Here is a 23720-nt window from a genome sequence, read left to right as displayed (position 1 = left end):
ACAGTCTGGCGATAGGCATAACTACGCATGTGTCAGCGGCAAAGGAAGTACTTAGCATAACCAATAAGGGGGAAATAGAGGTCAGGCTTTCCTATTGTTCAGAGAGGAAATTCCATCTGCAGTTGCCAGACAGGACACCACCTATTGCCAGCTGCTCTGGGGCCATGCATAGTTTATATTTTAAGATACATGCTGCAGGCACGTGAAGTTGAAGCTGGGCCAATCGCGACTGACGAGGGCTGGAACTTGGTTGGCAGAGCATGCAGAAGATCTTGGGGTTTGATCCCCAGCATCTCCAGGCGGGGCTGGGAGAGACCCCTGTCTGAAAAACCTGGAGAGCCTCTGCTTGGTCACTGTAGACAATATTGATCAAGATGGACAAAGGGTCTGGTTTGGTATAAGGCAGCTTCCTTATATCAGAAAAGGAATAGGCTCCCAGAGCAAAGGTTTCGTCTCAGGGGCAGGAAACCTTTCCCCCCCTGAGATCCACATTCTTTTGTGGAAAGCCTCGCGGGGGCCACCAATGGTCAGGGGCCAAAGGCAAAACTGGGCAGAGCACTGGATGTGACTTATGTACAATAGGTGGCATTCCAGCCACACAAAGAGGAAGAGGCTTCTACACTCTCATGCACACATCTCCCCATCTTCTTCCTAGGCAAGCTATAGAGGCATTTTGTCAGCTCATGTACACAGTTCAAGGACAGCTTAAGGAAGGGGTGGAGGAGAGCCAGTGATCTGTGTAATCTGGACAGGCTGGGGGGAGCTGGGAGGGTCAGAGAGAGAGAGTTATGGTGGGCCACATTTGGCCTTCAGGCCTCAGGTTGCCCTCTCCTGCTTTATATCTAGGAGGTGTTTTTTGGCCACCCTCCTCCCGGAATAAGTGTTTGCTTTCAATTGCTGCTAGCATAGTTTGCATTTAGTGACCCTTTATTACTTTGATTACAGGTTGAAGCCTGTAATCACCAATGTGGGGCCTTTAAAGAAATTTTTGTCTCCACGCATACCTGAAAAACCGTTTTCTTGAGTGCATCTTTAAGCAGCCACCAGTATTACCTGCATGTACCTTGTCAGATTTTTGCTGTAGTTGAGAGTAGGAAAGCCCCCGCCCTGAACCTTCCTACTAGTACAACCCGAAAGCCAGTTGATGGGAGCCAAGGTTGTTTCCTCTGGGATGACCCAAGGGGATGGCTTCTCTCTTTGCACAGTGACGCAGTGGCATCGCTGTGATGGCTGCCATAGAGCCTGTTGAGAAAGTCCCCTTGCTTAAAAGGTGACGTCAAGAGTCTGAAGTGGCTTCTGACTGCAAGCTGTCTAAAGCTCAGGGGCTGCTTGATGGCCCTCTCTGGTGGAAGGCAGTGTCTGCGAGTGCTAATTGCTCATTAAAAAAGCTTTTAATGAGCATCGGGAGAATTGGTGGCTGCTCTTCCTTTCTCCCCCTCCTTTCAGCATGGCTGCCTTCCTACTCGTTGGGCCTGAGGCCAAAAGAAGGCCCTTTTTGTGGTCAGCTAAACTGTTTACTTTGGGACAAAGAGGTCTGAAAAGCCCTCAGCCCTGGCTGCTGCCAAAATGCTGAACTCGGACAGGGACACTTGAACTGCAAGCTTGTGAGATGAAGGAACTCTGCTGGACAGAGAGCAGATCTCAGCAGCGTGGTTGAGCAGAGCGCTCTGGCATATGGCTGGATGTGTGGAGAACTAGCATTGAAGCACCCTGAGGACTAGCTGCCTGGAAATGGTTTTTACCTTTTTGTGCCATACAATTAAAGTTAATGTTGTTAGCCCCTCTTATATTAATTTTAAAGAACACCAATGTGCGCTAACCAGATGTTAACAAGGTATTCCTCAAGGGCAGAATAAGGAATAGTGATTTATACCAGGCGCAATTAGAAGGAAATCAGGAGTCTTCCGGCTTCACAAGGACAGTGGGAGAGTATACATGTAGCACATTGTGCATTGGCTTTACCCCATCACAATTTGCCACCACACGATTGGGGAAGCGCTGTAGCCCAGTGGTACAGTATCTACCTTGCATGCGGAAGGACCCAAGTTGCATCTTCAGGTAGGGCTGCGAGAGACCCATGCCTAAAATCTTGGAGAACTGCTGAGCTAGATGAACTGGTACCATTGATGAACTACCATTGACTTGGTACAATGGACTTTCCCCTGCCCACTCCTGAACTAAGGTGCCGGCAGCAGTGCTATGGTAGAAAAGATGCTGGAAAGGCAGAGAAGGACTTTTAAGCAGACCTGTTGAGATCCTTCCTCTCTCATAATATAGAACCCTTGGTCATCCAGGGAAGCTTCATGTTGGGAGATCCAGGGCAGATGAAGGAAACTACTTCTTCACGCATAGTTCAAGTGTGGGATTCCCCACCACATGAGGCTGTGACGGCTGCCAATTTGGATTAAGAGAAATTCATGCAGAAGGAAGGTATCAACGGGTGAGTCATGGTGGCTCTCTGTTACTTCCAAGCTCAGAGGACAACAGCTGCAAGGGAGCTTTCCTTCTAATTATGCTAGCTTTTTAGTTGATTATCTTGTGTTTCTTCCAGCATCACTGAAAGAAACCGAGATCTTGATTTATATGTCCATTTATTTCAATGTAATTGGTTAATTAATCAGTAAATGGGATACAGGCCAGGCAAACTTTTACTATTTTAAATGATCACAACCTTTTATTTATAAAAGAATTATGGTACATATTGCAATAATTTATATTAATACAGTAGCATATCCTTATCTAGATAATAGATCTCTAGCCAGTTAAATTCAACAAACTGAAGGTAATATTTTTCCCAGCTGAAATTGTAATAGAAAGGATTTAAATGAATGAATAAATGAAACAACAATATATAGGAAAAAGGAAATTCAGATTAGTAATATTAGCCACATACGCACATAATAATAATGAGTGGGAACACTACTTAACATAAATTTGGGGGGAAGATCAGAAAATTGTAACTTTTTTTACAGTTCTGAAACCTTTTTGTAATTCTAGGGTTCCAGAGACAGAGGAATTGGGAGATGTTTATAGTTTTAAACCATTAGAAAATGTCTAACCTTCTGAGAGACAAATTGTTTTCAAAAATCCAACCTGAGAGTAAAACAGAAATCCATCTCTGATCCATCTGTGCCTGTGAGCATCCTGTTCCCATCTTTTGCCGATGGATTTTCACTCCCCCCTCCCTGCACTGCGATGCCCATCCAAGCCCCATTGAACTAACTGCATGAATCTTCTGGGCTGAATGGGCAAGCTCACCCTCATCTGGGACCACCATTTAGGCACAGATGCTAATGACAACCATTGGCTCCGGGACAAGACTATAAAAATACTTTGAACCTTGTATACATTAGATGGCAACAGGCCACCCAGACATAGTTTGAATTCCTCAACTGCAACGTCTCTGTACTCCAATCTGTTTCCATTCCGCACTGCTTTACAAGTGTACATTATATTTTGAATGGAAACCATGAGCAATAAGCGTTTAAAACCACCGCCACCGCTACGATCATAAGCATTCCCAGCAGATGTGTGTTGAATGCGGTAATGGATACAGGGGAAGTACTGGGTGGGATACATGAATATGTGCTGGGAGTGTGTAGTCCAGGCTTTGCCAAACTGGTGCCCACCAGCTGCTTTGGATTACAGGTTCCCATCAGATCCAAGTAGCATGACTGTGCTGCCTGGGGCTGATGGGAGTTGTAGTTCCCAATAGCTGGACAACAGCTTGTCAATGAAAGTCAACCAATCGATTTTATTGTGTATAGCAGGCGTAGGCAAACTCAGCCCTGCAGATGTTTTGGGACTACAATTCCCATCATCCCTGACCACTGGTCCTGTTAGCTAGGGATCATGGGAGTTGTAGTCCCAAAACATCTGGAGGGCCAAGTTTGCCTATGCCTGGTGTATAGCCAAAGGCCTTTACAATGTACAGCAGGGGATGAGAGCAAGACTTTCCTGTGAAATCAGACAACATGACCTGTAAAAGCTGACAGCATAAAGATTTACAGCATAAAGTTTTAAAACCAGGAAGCACTGACATATCTAGACTGGAGCTTCTTAGTTGTCAATGGCTGTTGGAGTCCATTAAAAAGACCGTTCAGTTTTAAGAAGACCCTTCTTCTCTGCTGGGCATTCACTGTTCAATCTTATAGAGAAGTCTGTGTCTGTTGTTCCTAGTTCTGTGGCTGCAAAATGTTGCTATGGATCACTCTTCTGCTGACGTGGAAGCAAACATCTGGAAGAGCACTTTGCAAATCGGCCTATATATAACTGTTAAGTAGCTGGGTGGGGCATCTTCCTATAGACTGCTATGCCGTACATTTACCCTATAGCCTTTGTACCATTCCCTACTCTCCTGCCCACCCTTGCTAACTGGGGTGTGGCTAAGGAATCCATCACTAAGGACCACACACCTAGTCCACCCCTTTAAGGCCTGGATGCTTGGTTAACACAGGATGAATAACCCCCCCCCTCTCTCTCCCCTCCTTCTTTCCCCAGGATTTTGAGCAACAACAAGATAGCAACTCTGAAGAATGGCTCTTTTTTCGGACTTCATGCTCTCGAGAAGCTGTAAGTGCCATTGTGTACTCTGGGCAGTTCTGGGCCCTTAATGAAGGGCTGAGGAATTAGTGACCAAAATACAACAAAACTGAAGTCTGGGCTGTGTGTGTGTGTGTGTAGGAATTTTAATTGCCACAGCAAGAACTAGAGTGACTTGAGAGAGAGAATGTGGAAGCTGTTACATTTTGGAATTCTTAGTAAAGCAAATGAAGGATGCGTTTGAGGCCACAGCTTCAAAGATCTGTACTGCGCAATGAGTCTGAACTGTTGTTTATGTGGTTCCTTCCAAGTTGCTGGACTGTATCCCACAAAAGGTTGTGGTGCAATAAATTAAGTTGTGAGCCTTTTAGGTACCACAAAACACTCTGCCCACCCGCCCCTCTTATATCCTGGGTATCAACCTGGGAGTACATTGGTGCCCCGCAAGACGAATGCCTCGCAAGACGGAAAACTCGCTAGACGAAAGAGTTTTCCGTTTTGGAGCTGCTTTGCAAAACGAATCTCCTATGGGCTTGCTTCGCAAGACGACAATGTCTTGCGAGTTCCTGCTGGGGTTTTTTCCTTTCCCCCCTTTTTCTAAGCCGCTAAGCCGCTTATCTGCTGATCCGATAAGCCGCTAAAAGCCGCTAATAGCGCTAATCCGCTAATCCGTCAATGGGCTTGCTTCGCAAGACGAAAAAACCGCTAGACGAAGAGAATCACAGAACGGATTCTTTTCGTCTTGCGAGGCACCACTGTATCATGTGCTGAAAGTTCATTGTCCAAAAAACCAAGGGGTCAGCTGGACATGATGCTGAGCCATCGTGTAGATGGCAGAGTCCCAGTGATGGGAGTGCATGGTTTGGCGTGAATTGCAGCTTATTTTGGCATGCAAACACCAGCCCCTTATTCAGGCTGCTTGTGCCCTCTGTGGAATTCTTCCTACTGGACCAACCTCTACCGCTTCAGAGAATAACTTTGAACATAGAATTGTAGAGTTGGAAGGGAGAGCCAAGGGTCTTCTAGTCCAACACCACTGCAATGCAGAAATCTCAGCTAAAGCATCCAAGACAGATGGCCATTCAACCTCTGCTTAAAAACCTCCAAGAAAGGAGAGTCCATCACCTCTCATGGGAGGCTGTTCCATGCTTTTACTGTCAGAAAGTTTTCCCTGATGTTTAGTTATAATCTCCTTTCCTGTTTGGACAGCAGCTAAGATAAGTACCTAATCTAAATCACACACACCCCTCAAAAAGCAACTGGACCCCTCCAAACCGGGGGTTTTGCGAGAGTCTTCTGTTGATGCAATAATAGTCCTTTACAGTGGCACCTCAGGTTATATATGCTTCAGCTTACATACGCTTCAGGTTACAGACTCCGCTAACCCAGAAATAGTGCTTCAGGTTAAGAACTTTGCTTCAGGATGAGAACAGAAATCGGGCTGCGGCGGCAGCAGGAGGCCCCATTAGCTGAAGTGGTGCTTCAGGTTAAGAACAGTTTCAGGTTAAGAACGGACCTCCGGAACGAATTAAGTACTTAACCCGCGGTACCACTGTATTGGTGGATTTATACTGGACCATTCACACACAATTCCATTTTACTAGTTGTTCTGTACCGCTTCCCCATTTGTTGTTGCAATAATCCTGTCTGGAGGTGGGGACTATTGCACTACAGAGCAACAAAAATGGAACAACAACAACAACAAAAATGTTTGAGGTGTGAAGAGTTGCAGGGGTTCATTAGGAAGTTACGGGACATGCATTGACGGGAAGCAGTGCAGTGGTCCCACTCCAAAACTTTGTTGCAAACACAAATGGTATTTAAAGCAGGGTTGTGTGTAACTTCCCCAATACCATACTGATCACAGATCATCGTGAGTGCATGATAAACAGGATGTTTGGAGGGGCCCACTGCTGAGTCCCCTGGGGGGAAGCACACACACACAAGCACATTGCAGGTGTTTTCCTACTCTAGCAGAGGTTATGGCAGCTGTGGGAGGGAGTGGTAGACCAGGGAAATGGCATGCAGCAAAGGGGTTAATCTCCCCTCCCCCAGCATCTGTGCTCTGATCCAACACCTCCCCACCCACTTAGAGGCAGTTGTTTAAAGCTTTTTTAAGAACCAGGGAGATCCGCACATGGATCTACCACATCTGCTTCGACTCAGAGATGTGCAGAATTAATCCAGAGTGAAGCAGACTGGGGCAGGCTGTGCTCTAAAAGAGATCAGCCTTGCTCTTCTGGCGGAGGGGAAGCAAGAGGAGACCAATCTGTGGGGCCCAGTCTGAAAAGCAACATTGTCCCCTCCAACAAAGTCAGCTTTCTTATCTCCTAATGAAAGGCATCTCTATGGCTCAAGGCTTTCATAAGGAGAGATTTATGTGTTCGTGTCCCCAAATCATATGGATTTCATTGGTAGGTAGGTACGTCAGGGGATGGGGGGTAGAATATACTGAGGAGTTTTTGTTCCTAGACACTGAACATAAGCTAACCTCTTGTGTACCACCAGCAAATTTGCGACTGTGGCTTGATATATTATTGAATGAGATTTTGAAAATGCATCTTTTCATGGCCTGGGCTGAAGCGTGCAAGCGAAGTAGAGAGAGATCGGAACTGGTGCAGTTCCAATAGTGCACAGTCTGCTTAGGGAAAATCCAGCCCCGTCCCCCACTCCCCCCACCCCCTGCCCTAGGAGAAACGCTGCTGCAGACCTGTGTTAAGACCCCTGCTGGGTAGGCATATATAAGCCTGCCTAATAAACCTCTTACCGTATTTTTCACTCTATAGGACGCACCAGACGATAGGACGCACCTAGTTTGGGGGAAGGAAACAAGAAAAAAAAAAGTTCTGAATCCCAGAAGCCAGAACAGCAAGAGGGATCTGGCTTCTGGGATAGCCTCTTGCTGTTCTGGCTTCTGGGATAGCCACTGGGATAGCTGGTCTAGCTTTGTGCGAAGCCTCTGCAGGGCACGGGGAGCCTTCATCCCCGTGCCCTGCGGAGGCTTCGCGGGGCCATCCATAAGCCAGAATAGCTAGAGGGAGCACTGCGCAGCGCTCCCTCTAGCTGGTCTAGCTTTGCGCGATGCCTCTGCAGGGCACAGGGAGCCTTCATCCCCGTGCGCAGCGCAAGTTCCCGCTGCACTCCAAAGGCTTCAGGTGGCTATCCCTGAAGCCTTTGGAGCGCAGCAGGACCTCACGCTGCGCTCTAAAGGCTTCAGCGAAAGCAACACGTAGCCTCCGTGCTCCAGAGGCTTCGTGTTGCTTTCGCTGAAGCCAAGGAGCCTGCATTTGCTCCATAGGACGCACAAACATTTCCCCTTAAATTTTGGAGGGGAAAAGGTGCGTCCTATAGAGTGAAAAATACGGTATATATTTGTGCCTTTATAGAGCCTGCATGGTGTAGTCCAGTGTCAGGGAGATAGGGCTGAGAGGGAATAGATAGGCTTGCTGCAGATTAGTCATAGTGCTATTTACACTTTTAAAAATAAATAGATGAAAAGATAAATAAACCCAGAACAAAACAGTGTAAATGTGGCAAATAATGGACATCTGCAACAGGGACGCTTTCTGTTCTGAAAGTACGGTATGCTGATAAAGAGCACTGGTCTTCAACTGGTGGGTCAGGAGTGGACCTGCTAGTGCAGGCATAGGCAAACTCGGCCCTCCAGATGTTTTGGGACTACAACTCCCATCATCCCTAGCTAACAGGACCAGTGGTCAGGGATGATAGGAACTGTAGTCTCAAAACATCTGGAGAGCCGAGTTTGCCTATGCCTGTGCTAGTGGGTCACTCATCGCCTGATCCAAGGTGCGTCACAACACGAGTTCTGCCACCATGCCAATGTATGGGCAAAAGGTTAAGAAAACGGGTTGCCAAATGCATCTTTGAGTTAAAAGTAGGTCCTGGGTCCAAAATAGTTGAAGACACTTGATTTAGCATGTTGAATTTTAGACAGGGAGTCCTGTGCTCAAGCATCAGGTCAAGCAACGATTATTGGGTGACCCTGAGCCTGTTGACACGCACGGTCTCAGAATATTATTCTACAGTGGTGCCCCGCAAGACGAATGCCTCGCAAGACAGAAAACTCGCTAGACGAAAGAGTTTTCAGTTTTGGAGGTGCTTCGCAAAACGAATTTCCTATGGGCTTGCTTCGCAAGACGAAAATGTCTTGCGAGTTCCTGCTGGTTTTTTTCCACTCCCCCCTTTTTCTAAGCCGCTAAGCCGCTTATCAGCTGATCCGATCAGCAGATAAGCCGCTAAAAGCCGCTAATAGCGCTAATCTGCTAATCCGTCAATGGGCTTGCTTCGCAAGACGAAAAAACCGCTAGACGAAGAGAATCACAGAACGGATTCTTTTCGTCTTGCGAGGCACCACTGTACCTTGTTGTGAGGATTGTTATGAGAAATCAAGGCGCAAGAGGGAGACGTACAGAGCCCTGAGTACCAGAAAGGAAGGAAGGAAGGAAGGAAGGAAGGAAGGAAGGAAGGAAGGAAGGAAGGAAAGAAAGAAATAGAATAAATACATTTGGAAAGGGGAGGGGGGCAAAATGGTTTCCCAGCTACTGTTGAAGGGGACATGCTTGCATCGCTCAGGCTGCAAAGGCCTGGATTTACCGTATTTGATGCTGCTTCTTTAATGCCTGTTTGTTTCATTCTCCTCCCCCCACCCCACTATTATTTTTTTATTTTTTTTGAAGTTGTGGGTCGTCCCCACCCCTTGATCCTGGCACAAAGCTCTCATTAATGGCAAGGGATTACTGCTCCCCCAAGGGCGAGGCGGCAGCTGGAGGAAATAGCTGGAGAGCTGGGCCTCAAGAGAGCCCTGCCTGTCTTGGGGCTTCCAAAGCGATAGTTTTAGCAAATGGACACTCATGACACTTTCGGGAGAAAGAGAGATTCCGCCGCCCCCAACACCATTTCCTCTCTCCCCAGCTTAGAGCTTGCTAGGCAACCCTTGAACTTGACTCCTGAGCGTGTTCTTTTAAAACCTAGTTTCCTCCTCCCACTTTTTGACTGCCAACCTGGAAAACTGTGTCTAATTGGGTTGGACCCCGGGGTGCTGAAAATCTCTTTAAAGTCTCATTGTTCTGGGAGCCCTGAACAAACAGCCAGGCCTGATCCCAGCCTGCTCAAGACGGCATTAACCCCGCGGTCACCTCTGGAATGTTCAAATTACGCTGGGAGACCGGAGCTGTCAGTCAAGGGATGCCTTGGCTGCCCCACTGCCCTCTCCGCTCTGGATTGCGGCTTGTGCATGCCAGAAGCAGCGCTCTGTGTAGCTCAGTGGGGAGGGGGGTGGAGAAGGAGGGGTGAAGAAAAGGATTGCGCGAGACCAGAGATGTTGTCCTATCCTTGTGGGATTGCGTGGCAACTGCAGAGAGAAAAGTAGGCACTGGTTCATTGGGGAAAGGAGATGTATGCAGGTATGGGTGAGATCTGATTCCATTCACATTTAAAGGCAGGCCTACTTCTAATTGGGACGCAGGTGGCGCTGTGGGTTAAACCACAGAGCCTAGGACTTGCCGATCAGAAGGTCGGCGGTTCGAATCCCCGCGACGGGATGAGCTCCTGTTGCTCGGTCCCTGCTCCTGCCAACCTAGCAGTTTGAAAGAATGTCAAAGTGTAAGTAGATCAATAGGTACCGCTCCGGCAGGAAGGTAAACGGCGTTTCCGTGTGCCACTCTGGTTCGCCAGAAGCGGCTTAGTCATGCTGGCCACATGGCATGGAAGCTGTACGCTGGCTTCCTTGGCCAATAAAGCGAGATAAGCGCCGCAACCCCAGAGTTGGCCACGACTGGACCTAATAGTCAGGGGTCCCTTTACTACTTCTAATTGGCACTTTCTGAAACAATACGTGGACCAAAACACAGTCTTTTTTTGAAAATGTGCATTTTTCCGAATTTTGCAATGCAGTTCTCAAAACATCAAACGTATACACAAAAATGCATATGCCAGGGCAAAATGTGCACATCTGCTCATGATAATTGCTCACAAATATGCACTCTATTAAGGTGAACTGCGTAGAGAAATGTGTATATTAGAGGAAATTCACACTAAAATGCTGATGAATTTTCCTGCAGACTTAAAAAAAATAAAATGAAACATTTCAAACTGACGTGGGAAATGAGAAGGTTTGAAATCAAGACTGGAAAACAAGAAACTGTAATTGATAGATTTGGGCATCCCTAGTCACATGGCTTAATATCTTTTGGCTGCCCTCAGCAACATTCAAGAACAAACATCTTAAAGCCTTAAAAAAAATATTTTTTCCATCATGCGTTGTTAATGAAAGCACATATCTCTCTGTGTGTATTAAATTACAGTGGTGCCCCGCAAGACGAATGCCTCGCAAGACGGAAAACCCGCTAGATGAAAGGGTTTTCCGTTTTGGAGGTGCTTCGCAAAACGAATTTCCTATGGGCTTGCTTCGCAAGACGAAAATGTCTTGCGAGTTCCTGCAGGTTTTTTTTCCTCCCCCCCCCTTTTTCCCAAGCCGCTAAGCCGCTTATCAGCTGATCCTAAGCCGCTTAGCCGCTTAACAGCTGATCCGCTAAGCCGCTAAGTCGCTTAACAGCTGATCCGCTAAGCCGCTTATCAGCTAATCCGCTAATCCGTCAATGGGCTTGCTTCGCAAGACGAAAAAATCGCAAGACGAAGAGACTCGCGGAATGGATTCTTTTCGTCTTGCGAGGCACCACTGTAGTTTGATAATAATTAACTATATTAAATCTATTAGATGTGTATTTAATTATATATAATATAATTAAATGCAATAATTATATATGCAATAATATTAAATACATTGCAAACACTTTAATTTACAGAATGGAAATGTAATTCAGTGCGTGGCCATTGGATTCTGAGTCGAAGTATTCTTGCGGCCCACTTGGTACAAGAAGTTGGAGTGTCCCGAGTTAGAATTTGTCAGGAGGAGCACTGATTTTGCAGCAGGCCAAGGGGGGACGAAGAAATCACCACAACAAATGCCGGAGTTAGTCCTGTACCTGTGGAGTTGAGCCATGCTCCGTCTTATCTTATTTTGTGGCACCATGTCTGAGGCCTGTCAATGTGGACAGGACACTTGTAGGTTCGCCCCATGCCCTCTCAGCCCTTTCCCATCATGACTTTATTTGAGGAAGCTGGTGTGAGGGGTGTTGGTGGGGTAGCAGTTGGCTTCACTGGACGTCCCTGAGCTCCACTGTTACAAGAGAGAAAAAGGCACCTGTTGACAATTCTCCCTTATCTCCAATGTATTTGTGGCTCCAGTTTTTTGTTTTGGTAAAAGCACAGATATAAATGGCCTAGAATCAGCTTTCATTTTTACTACCGGTGAGGGCTGTGGTGTGTGAATGAGAGGGGAGAGAGAGAGAGGGAACTGGGAAAGAGTTCCTTCTTTGTGGCTTACTCATTCACCTCTTGGCTTCACTGCTGATGGCACCAGCAAGGAGGGTCAATTAGTGCCAATTGAGATGATGGCCTTTGTGTCGCAGACACTTCTAACTAGGCTGCACCCTGTTGCTTTGCTCCGCGCGGGCTTGACAAGCAACCAGCGGATGGGAACGAAACATCCCGTCACTGTGAACCTGAGCTGTGCTTGAACCCCTGACCTAAGAGAGAGGAGGACTCCCCCTTTGTGAGCCGACTCCTGCCTTATGCGCTCCCCATGACACTTCGCGCTGGACCGCTGAAAGCTAATCATGCTGTGACACCCCCGCTCCTTTCCCCTCCTTCTGCTAGAGACTTTGCCCCGTTCTTCTCCCAAGTATCAGACTGGGGCCTGGAATTTGCAATGTTTTCGCTTTTGCAGTTGACCCTTCGGGCTAAATCATTGGCCAGAATTTCAAAAGGACCTAATGATAACCAGAGTTACAATTTCCCACCATTCTTTGATGACAGAGGAGGTGAAGGCTAAAAGGGAGGCTGCACAGCTCAGTATTAAAGGATGGAGAATCTTATTTACTTCCTCGTTATTTTATGGATAACAGGCCGGTATTGTGGTTTTTTTTAGGAATCAAAGCAATGGACCAAAACGGAAAAGATGCACTCTCTCTCTCTCTCTTTTTGAGTGGACATGGGCACAGGGCACATTGGGGCCTGATGTTAGGCTCCGTATAACAAAAAAGAGGAACGATCCCACGAGAAGTAGCAATGGCCCCCATCTTAGATGGCTTTAAAGGGGGATTAGACAATTTAGTGAAGGAGAATAAGGCTATCAATGACTGGTACTAGTCATCATGATGATATACTACGTCCAGGATCAGAGCCTTTGGATACCAGCTACTGGGGAATATGGCTGGGAGAGTCTGTTGTGCTTGTGTCCTGTTTGTGGGCTTCCCATTTCCATCTGGTCGGCTCCTGTGACAACAGAGGGCTGGATTCGATCGACCTTTGGGCTGATCCAGCAGGGCTCTTCTTACGTCCTTATGATGTTTGAGATGTGTGGCTCATTTAACATATGGAACGAGTTGGCTCATGCTCTCTGTCTCTGCTCCCAGTGTAAGAGAAACTGCTTTACGCCATTGGTCTTGCCTTAATAATAATAATAATAATAATAATAATAATAATAATAATAATAATTTATTATTTATACCCTGCCCATCTGGCTGGGCTTCCCCAGCCACTCTGGGCGGCTTCCAAAAGAATATTAAAATACTATAATACATCAAACATTAAAAGCTTCCCGAAACAGGGCTGCCTTCAGATGTCTTCTAAAAGCCTGGTAGTTGTTGCTCTCTTTGACATCTGGTGGGAGGGTGTTCCACAGGGAAGGCGCCACTACCGAGAAGGCCCTCTGCCTGGTTCCCTGTAACTTGGCTTCTCGCAGTGAGGGAACTGCCAGAAGGCCCTCGGTGCTGGACCTCAGTGTCCGGGTAGAACGATGGGGGTGGAGACGCTCCTTCAGGTATACTGGACCGAGGCCGTTTAGGGCTTTAAAGGTCAGCACCAACACTTTGAATTGTGCTCGGAAACGTACTGGGAGCCAATGTAGGTCTTTCAAGACCGGTGTTATGTGGTCTCTGCGGCCGCCCCCAGTCACCAGTCTAGCTGCCGCGTTCTGGATTAGTTGTAGTTTCCGGGTCACCTTCAAAGGTAGCCCCACATAGAGCGCATTGCAGTAATCCAAGCGGGAGATAACCAGAGCATGCACCACTCTAGCGAGGCAGTCTGCAGGCAGATAGGGTCTCAGCCTGCGTACCAGATGGAGCTGGTAAACAGCTGCCCTGGATACAGATTTGACCTGTGCCTCCATGGACAGCAGTGAGCCTTGCTTAGTATTGCCTACAGTTTACCGGCAGAAACTTCCCAGTCCTTCCCAGCCTTGCCTAGAGGTTCGGGCAATTGGCTCTGGGCCCTTCTGCTTGCACAGCACGTCATCTGCCTCTGAGCTACAGTTCTTCCCACATCCAGCGTGGAGTCCTATGTGTGCTTGTTTTCTCTGCGTGTTTTGAAACCCTGAAGAAGGCAGACTCCCCACTCTCATCTACAAAAACTACATACACACACTTACACATGTGTGCATAGGTTCTGACCAGACCTCAGATGAACCTGTGGATGTGGGAAGCAGTGTCTGCACTTTCATCCCCTCTACACATTTTAAAAAAATATTTATTTATGCTTATTCAGAGATATACAGAAATGTATACCCAGTATCAAGTATCTTTTTATAATATACTGGCATTAAACAGCTACTCAATATAAAAAAGAACAAGGGCAGAAAGGAGAAAAGAAAAGAAAAAAGAAAGACCTAAAGAGAGAGAGAGAGTCGAAGAGTAGAGAGAAGAAAAGGTTAAAGAAAGATAAAAATAAAAGGGCTTCCTGCTCTCTGCCCTGCAGCTACATATAATATTCATACCTTAACATCCAGCCATTTTACCTTCTATAAACCATTATTTTTTTCAATCTTCAAATCCAGATATTACTAGTTCATTACTCTTTCATGCAAAAAGTCCATAAGAAATTTCCAATCAATAATAATAATAATAATTTTATTATTTATACCCTACCCCATCTGGTGGCTGGGTTGCCCCAGCCGCTCTGGGCGGCTTCCAACACATATAAACACACTTAGTGGGATGGAATGGTGTGTGTGTGTGTGAGGCATGATGGCAGTGAAGACGCAGTGGTGCAGGCTTACGGGCAGAACCAGTCGGGTGCTTTCACCTGTGCACCTGCACTGCTTAAGTCTGGTTGCCGCCCTGTCCCTCCTCCATCCTGGTAAGCACCACTATTGAGAGCCTAGTTTCATAGCGCTGCACCACTGGCTGCTACAGCGAAGGCAGGATGAAGTTCTGCAGCAGTCTGTGGGCTTCAAAACTAGGTGAACCTGGGAAGAGAAAGGTATACATTCCTGGAACTAAATGGAGTGTTGTCACATATAACAGAAAGCATACTATGCTCTGGATGAAAAGCTTTCTACCAGCATTCAGTCTGGAACGGCTGAAAATAGGGGTATTTAAGAAACACAGACTTTTGAGTGTAGTTCCAAGACACTGACTTTAAAAATAAAAATTAAAAATCCAGTGATTTCTAGGATTCTAGCATAATACTAGTTATATAGAATACATCCAGTGATTATTTAAACCTGCTTATTGTTCATGTTCCATTGTACTAGAAGTTAGCCCCCCTCTCACCGCAATAATAAATGTCAGCAGAGCTTTTTTCTTTTTTAAAATTATTTTATTTATGATTTGCAGTTTTATACACTTCAATAATTTTACGATCATTCAAAACTCGACTTCCTTCCCCTTTTTTCTACGGTTCATTAATTTTTTATGTTTTCTGCATATTCCCAATTAATTTAATTTACTCATTTATTCATCTACTTTAAATATATACTCTTATAGAACCACAGGTTATTACAATAATCCTGCAGGGCTTTTTTTCCAGCCAGAACTCAGTTCCTCTCAAATGGGTGCCATTGCCATTATTAGAGACCTAAGGGACCTGTTGAGCTCCGGCACCTCTTTTTCTAGAAAAATGGCACTGTCAGTAATGATTTTTCTCTAATTAAACTTGTCAACATTGCCATCTCAGCCAAGTCCAATAGACCTCCAGCCTGATCATTCTTTCTTACCAGGAAGAAACGTTTTAAAGGAACTGTGCATCTGAGTTTATAAATGGCTTTATAGATTACGCTTCTTGGAAGGAAATTGAGGGCAAAACCTGTCAGGACATGCATTTGCGCGAACCCTGATTCAGTTTGCAAATAGTTGAAAACTCTTTGCCGTAGCTGGACAGGGAAAATATGGGAGTGCCAGTTCTATAGATGCAGGCAGGCCTTTTTAAGATGTACCGTATTTTTTGCACCATAACACTCACTTTTTTCCTCCTAGAAAGTAAGGGGAAATGTCTTTGCATGTTATGGAGGGAATGCCTACAGGTGGCATGCCTACGGATTTTCCTCCTCTAAAAACTACGTGCGTGTTATGGTCGGGTGCGTGTTATAGAGCGAAAAATACGGTATTTCCACCCCCCCCCCCAATCATTTCCTTTCACTTGATGAGCAGCTAGCAGCTTAGGCAGAGGTGGGGCACCTGTGGCCCTCCAAATAGTGGTGGACTACAACTCCCATCATCCCTGTTAGGCTAGCTCAGGGGTCAGCAAACTTACCGCACCTCGGGCCGGTGTCTCCAGCGCCAATCATGCGGCGGGCCGGAGGGCAGGGGACCGCGTGCCCATATGCGTGCGCACATGCTATTTCCGGCGCACTTCCAGGTTGAAGGAGCACCAGCTTGTATGCATGTGCATGGGCCTCCTCCGACCTGGATGTGCACTGGAAATCATGCTTGCGCATGTGCAAATAACACTTGTGCATGCACACAAGCTATTTCCGGTGCTCTTCCGACCCGGAAGTGGGCAGCTGCGCAGCACCGGTAAGAGCAGGCGGTGGCAGCGGATGGCGGGGGTTGCCACGAGCCGGATAAATGAGTCCCTCGGGCCTTATCCGGCCCGCGTCCCTTAGTTTGGGGACCCCTGGCCTAGCTGAAGACAGATGTTTCCTTTCAATGTTAGTCTCGAGGCTTCCAGCTCTTATTTCTGCTGCTGTTACAATGTCAACAGTTCAATGGAGCGAGTACAGTCATGAGATCAAATATTGCTTTTGGCTCAATTTTAGGATATTAAACTTGTTCTCCCCCCCACTCTATACCCCCATCGTTCCAAGGCGATAAAATCAAAAGAAACACAAAGAAGAGGGCAGAAGGAAAAGAAATAGCTCACTTCAGCTTTGCTCTGTAGCTTCCAAGCTTCATTTATAGACACTAATCCCTGAGGATTAGGTCTTTATGACAACTAAGCAAAGGAGGCTGTGAAGGCAGAACACTGATCCCTGTGGCTCTGCCATCACTATCCTCTTTGCTTAGTCTCCGCAAAGCTCTAATGTTGCCACTTCTCTTCAGATTTATTAGGGTTAGCCCTCTATGCTTATGTCTCTGTTCAAGCACTGCTTGATCAAAAAGATCTCGGATCTACAGATTTCCATCAAGGCTGTGCCACAGTTTCCAGTCCAAAAGGATAATGCTCTTAGCCACCATATTGTCTTCTCTATCTAGCAGTGCACTTTAGCTGGAGCAGTGGTGGTGGTGGTGAGAGACATATGGGGTTGTATGCAGAGTAGAACTAAGTTAAAAGTCTATCAGTGGTATACTTGTCCCACTGGTGAAATGTTTTGCACACAGAGGAATGTTGTTGCGCAAGGAGGTTGCTGGTAGATTCGTTGCACAATAGATTGTGCAATCTGTTGCACAATGCACTCCTGCTAGTGCAGCTGTCATGTTTGCACGGCGCTGAACCTCAACCAGCAGCTCTTGCACTAGTAGGCAGAAAATGTTGAATGCAGCCCCTGGGATGTGGCCAGGGCAGGTTAAATTCTGGCAAGATCAAAACAAGGACCCAGATTTTCCTTTTGTGGCTTTGCTTGTGTTAGGTTCCTGGCCACTGTCAAAAACAGGATACTAGACAGAGCAGATATTGCATTTCATTTATGGATTCATAGAATTAGAGCATATGAAGAGACCTTGGAGGCAATCTACTCACCCCTCTGTTCAATGCAGGGTTGATCATGCAGAGTTGACCACAGCAACCTTGACGGATGGCTGTCCAGCTTCTGCTTCAGTACCTGCTGCAAAGAACCCCCTGCCGCCTCTCAAGATAATCTGTTCCACTGTCAAACAACCATTCCAATTCGGGCGTTTTTGGCTAACGTTTGGCTGAAATCTCCTTCCCTTCAATGCAGTTTCTACCTGCTGGTTCTAGTTCTGCCCTCTAGTGACAGCCCTTTGGATATATGTGGACACTTATCATGCCTCCTTTGGTTCTTCTCTCCCCCTGGCTAAACCTACCCAGGTCTTTTGAGCATTCCTCACAGTGACTGGTTTCTAAACCCCACCCCTTCCTCCTCCTCCTCTAGACAGGCACCAGTTTGTCAATGTACGTTTTAAAACATGGCACCTAAAACTGGATAGAGCACTCCAGGTGCTTAGAATGGGATGCCGTACTCCAGATGCCCAGAACTGAAAACAGAATTGGGTGGGACGCAGGTGGCGCTGTGGGTTAAACCACAGAGCCTAGGGTTTGCTGATCAGAAGGTCGGCAGTTCGAATCCCCGTGACGGGGTGAGCTCCCGTTGCTCGGTCCCTGCTCCTGCCAACCTAGCAGTTCGAAAGCACACCAGTCCAAGTAGATAAATAGGTACCGCTCTGGCAGGAAGGTAAACGGCGTTTCCGTGCGCTGCTCTGGTTCGCCAGAAGCGGCTTAGTCATGCTGGCCACATGACCCGGAAGCTGTACGCCGGCTCCCTTGGCCAATAAAGCGAAATGAGCGCCGCAACCCCAGAGTCAGCCACGACTGGACCTAATGGTCAGGGGTCCCTTTACCTTTACCTATTCCTTGGAAAACTCTTCTTTAGGCACCTTTTCCTCTCCAAGCATGATTCTAGTCCCAGCGGTACTATGCACCAAATATCCTATCACATCACTTTAAACAGTCATGACTTCCTCCAAGAAGACTGGGAAGTGTTGCTCATTAAGGGTGCTGAGATCTTTTAGGATAGCCTGTTTGTTCCTCTTACAAAACCTCAATTCTCAGAGTGGTTTAACAATTAATCCCTCTTCCTAGGGAACTATGGGAATCGTAGCTCTGTGAGGAGACATGGGACATCCTAACAACTCTCAGCACCCTTAAGAAAGTATAGTTCCCAGATTCTTTGGAGGGGAGCCATGACCGTTTGTGGTAGGATTCTGCTTTAAATGTATAGTGCAGATGGGACCTCTCTTTGCCCTGGGGTAGTGAGCTGATGGCTTTGTGTAGCTTTCCAAAACTAAGTGAATTTGGATCCAAGTGAAATGTTATATATTTTAGTTTGTCTGCAACTGTGTGTGTGTGTGTGTGTGTGTGTGTGTGTGTGTGTGTGTATGAGAAAGAAAGAGGGAGGGAAGGGGGCACCCTGGAGAAAACAAACTGGCTCACTCATTTCAGGAACCTGACAGAGTCCATCAAGGCAAGCTGTTTTCTCCCTAGGGCTTTTCAGTGCAAACATCCCATGGTGTTTGGCCACCTGCTGCTATGGCAGAGAATAGAAGTAAAGCACACAGTTGAAAATGCCAAAGTCAACACGTCCTTTGGGTCGGGATGAAGTGGAGGCTTGGCGCCGTGCAGTCCCTTGTTTCTTTGGCTCAGCCCTTTGCAGCGGCTTGAAGGCTCTTTTACCATATGGGATGCAGAAGAATTTCCCCTCTGTGTGCCGAGTGTGCAGCTGGCAAAAAGCTGAATGGAGCTGGCCTTCCTGTGTGTGTGGCATGGCAGCTAATTGGTACGTTTTGCTTTCCAGAAAGAAAGAGGGAGGGAGGGATGGGTTTGGATGTTTAGGTCCACATGGAGTAATTTCAGAGCAGATGACAGTGCCAAGCTAAAGCTGTTTAAAACATAAAGCAATAAGCTTGAGCTTAAAATAAGATGCAAATAGGAACAGAGGTGTTTTTCTCCCGCTGGAAAAGATGAGTCTTGCATAATTCTGTATGTGTACTTTAGCAACTAGTTAAGGCAGGGATGGGTCTATCTGCCCTTGGGACCTTTCCCAGACCATCTCTTCCCCCCCCCCATGGCTCTCCTTTGAGCCATCTTTGAGTGCTTTTGCCTGGCAGGAATGTGTCCTCTTGGTTGCCTGACTAGGGAGGCAAGTGTGTGTGTGTGTGTGTGTGTGTGTGTGTGTGTGTGTGTGTGTGTGCATGTAAAGAGTTTTGCATGGCCTATAGCCTACTGCACATGGTAAGAGTGATGCCTGTTGCACAGCCCATTTTGACTGTAACCCAGCCCACAACTGGCATGTGGCCCTGGCAGGGTGCCTGTGAAGGAATGTGGCCCTTGAGTGAGGCAGGGTTGGTGAGGGTGGTGGCCTGAGTTGAGTCTTGGCAGCCAAGCAGAGAGGTACCATGAACTGGTTGGATGTGGAGTAACGGTGGGAAGAAGCTTGGGGAACCCCCAAGGGAAGAAGCCTCAGAGCCCAGGGAGTGATGGTGGGATGATGATGATGATGATGAGCATACAGAGGAAGACCAGAGAGAAGACTGGGAAGGGGAAGTGTCTGTGGGGAGAGTCTGTGGCAGAGAGAAGTCCAGAATCAGAGACAGAAGCTGAAGCAGGAGAGGAAGGAGGCCAGGAGGCAGAGATGGATCAGGCTTGTGAAGAGTCGTGGGTGTCTCCCCCTCCTTCCCTGCTGCAACAGGCTCCCCCTCCCTGATCTCCCAGAACTAGGAGAGGTGTGAAAATGGTGAGGGAGAAGTTAGCTTTATGCAGGCGCAGTCTCTAATTGCTTGGGGGGGGGAATCCTGGAGAGGAAGGGGCTTTGGCACCTGTGGGTAGGCTGGGACTTTCAGTCTAAGGAGCTGCTTCATGGGACAATACCAGCTGGAGATAAGTTGCTGTGCTCATTAGGTCTGACACTGCTGTGTAGATCCTGTTTAACTTCACTTGCCTGGTGTGATTTATTGCTGGCTCGCTGCTGCCAAGAGCACTGGAGTTTGCCTGCTAGACCTGAGATTCCCCACCCCTGGGGTGAGGCTGTCAACAGAATTTTGTTGACAGGGCAGGGGAACCCGTGCTTTTAGCTCTTCTCTCAGGGATCTGACAACAAACCTATCCCTGTAACAAAAAAAAAGCAACATGTGAAATGGCTTTTGATACCGTTGACTATGACACCCTCCTAGACCAGCCCTGCTGAGTGGGTTTTGGGTAAACTCTTTCACAGTGCTTCTGCTCTTATTTGCAGGGCTGTGTCCAGAGCATAGCATTTGAGATTGTGTCTAGATAGATGCCTGGTGGTCAGAGATGATGGTATTTGTAGTAGACTCCCCATCTTTGCTCTAGCCCAGTGTTTCTTAACCTTGGGTCCTCAGGTGTTGTTGGACTACAACTCCCATCATCCCTGAGCTCTGGCCTTGCTAGCTAGGGGTGATGGGAATTGTAGTTCAACAACATCTGGGGACTAAGGCCCGGGGTCCAGATTCAGCCCAATCACCTTCTAAATCCGATCCGCAGACGGTCCGGGAATCAGTGTGTTTTTACCTGAGTAGAATGTGTCCTTTTGTTTAAAAGGCATCTCTGGGTTATTTGTGGGGCAGAGGAATTCGTTCATTTATATTTTTTTCGGCCCCCCACAAGGTCTGAGGGACAGTGGACTGGCCCCCTGCTGAAAAAGTTTGCTGACCCCTGCTCTAGACAGAATCCCCCCTCCTCTTTTTCATTCATTTACTTACTACAACAATAGAAACAACATTAACATAACCTAAACACATTAAACTGATTAAAACATTGTTTAAATCCCGGGTGGAGAATCTGTCATAGTGCAGATGTTGCTGGACTCAGCCCCAGGCAGCATAGCCAACAGTCCAGCAATATCTGGAGGGCCAGCGGTTCCCTGGTTTAAATCAATATACAGATGAACTTACAGCTCACATTCTGATTCCATTCTGTTTAATTAGTCCAGGCTAATCAATTCCATGACATCTGTGCAATAAGATGAGAAAGAAAAATAAAGGGAAAGAGGCCCCACCCTACAAACAAACAAACAAACAAATTTTGGGAATTGTAGTGCAACAACATCTGGAGAGATGAGTGCCCTCTTCCTTTCGAATTCAACAACAGCAACCCTCTTTTATGTTCTGTAATGTGGAAATACACTGAAACAATTGGGTTAAAAGTTAGGGATTGTATCCAATAAGTTAAATTAAGTTAAATTATACTCGTTCCGCTGGTGTAGCATTTTGCTCTCCTGGAAGCTTGTTGCACAAGTGAAGGCATAAGCAGGTTGCTCCATACCATAAGTAGATTGCACAATCTGTTGCACAATGTGTTTCCGTTAGCACAATTGTGGCACTGGATTCCTCTGTTGCAGAACATTAAAAGTTTGCCATTGTGCTAGAGGACAGACAGCTTTGAATACAGCCCTAATTAATTGACTGATTTTGGCTGCAGTCCTGGTCGCACTTACTTGGAAGTGAACTCCACAGAACTCAGTGGGATTTACTTCTGAGTGAACATACCGTATTTTCCCATGTATAATATGCCCCCGTGTATAAGACACCCCATATTTGGGGGGACTCCAAATTAAGAAAATGGGGGGAGGATTGCCGAAAATCGCTCACCTGCCTGACCTACGCAGCCACTCGTACGCAGCGCAAAAGCCACCTATTGTCTTTCCCCTTGCAGGCAGAAACTGCCAATCACCCACCCAATTGCCGCAGCGACAGCCAATCAAAGCCAGCCCTTGCTGCATGCCCAATAGCTGCTTGTGGCAGGAACTAATCCCAAGTCCCCTCTATGCACTGTCTGTGTATAAGACGACCCCCCATTTTTAACATAATTTATGAATAAAAATCCCTCGTCTTATACACGGAAACGTACGGTACATACCGTATTTTTCGCCCTATAGGACGCACTCCCCCCCCCCAAATATGAAGGGGAAATCTGTGTGCGTCCTATGGGGCGAATGCAGGCTTTCGCTGAAGCGTGGAGAGCAAGAGGGGTCGGTGCGCACCGACCCCTCTTGCTCTCCACGCTTCAGGAAGCTCTCCACACTTCAGGAAGCCCGCCGGGCTCCCTAGGCTGCGGATAGCAGCTTGCTTGCCTGGAGCGCGGGGCGCACTGAAGCAGAGCGCCCCGTGCTTTGGGCAGATATCCACGGCTGGGGGGGGAATAAATTTTTTTCCTTTATTTCCCCCCCAAAAAACTAGGTGCGTCCTATGGGCCGGTGAGTCCTATAGGGCAAAAAATACGGTACTTGCTCTGTCAGGCTGCAGTCCTATGCATACTGTACTTACCTGGAAGAAAGTGTCCTTGAACCAAGAAGATTGGAGGAAATTTAAAACTTATTTGCAGAAATATTGTAAAATTTTTGAATGCTGATGACATTGAAATGAATTGAAGGGGTTCTAGCAACAAGGTAAAATGTAAGATGGGATTAATAATAGATAAACTAATAGGACGTGAATTTGCTGAACCAATTTTTAAAAGGGATACAAAAATGGGAGACGTGAGGAAGTCAGGAAAATAAGTTAACTAAAGATGAGAAATTAAGAAAGAGGGCAATTTTGGTTTTTTTTATATGTGTTTTTTCTTTTCTTTCCTTGTGTTTAATGTCTGTATTTTTGTATTTTGTAATTTTGTATCTTTTTTGTTTTTGTATTTTTCTAAACTTTCTATTGATAAAACCTAATAAAATATTATATAAAAAAAAGAAAGTGTCCTTGAATCAAATAGGGCTTACTTATGAATAGATATGCATAGAACCAAGGAGCCAGGCTGCTGTCCTAAACACACTTCCTAGGAAGTGAGCCCTGTTGGACATAGTGGGACTTGCTTCTGAGTAAACATGCATAGGATTGTGCCGTTAAGGTATGTAATTGCTTGACAGCCTTGACTCTGATACGCCCATTGGAAGCCTAGTTCCAAGTTTTGCATTGAGATGCAGGACAAGTGGGTGGGAATCTTCTGGTGTGGTCACCCGCACAACCTCATACATTTTCATACATGCAAATTACCATTTGTATAATATGGGTTTTGGCCTTCCGAATGCACGATCCCACACCCATGTCTGGGATCGCAAGAGCAGACAGGGGTTTCTGTTCCATTGCAAACTAAATGGCATTTCCTGTTTGCTAATTGCCTCTTTCCAAATGTTAACC

At 46.7% G+C, this 23720-nt stretch overlaps 1 protein-coding gene across 1 annotated transcript in view; it reads left to right on the top strand.

Moving 5' to 3' along the window:
* The window catches only part of ADGRA2 (adhesion G protein-coupled receptor A2), a 115624-nt gene that overhangs the window by 33925 nt on the left and 57979 nt on the right, over positions 1-23720 (top strand). Inside the window, exon 2 of the mRNA XM_082200242.1 lies at positions 4501-4572. Within this exon, the coding sequence (XP_082056368.1) occupies positions 4501-4572 (72 nt within the window). The remainder of the gene's footprint in view (positions 1-4500; positions 4573-23720) is intronic.

The sequence above is a fragment of the Podarcis vaucheri genome (genome assembly GCF_965113315.1).
Source record: "Podarcis vaucheri genome assembly, chromosome: 15".
Taxonomy (NCBI): Eukaryota; Metazoa; Chordata; class Lepidosauria; order Squamata; family Lacertidae; genus Podarcis; species Podarcis vaucheri.
The sequence above is the reverse complement of the archived record's forward strand: the minus strand, read 5'-3'. Positions and strand labels throughout refer to the sequence as shown.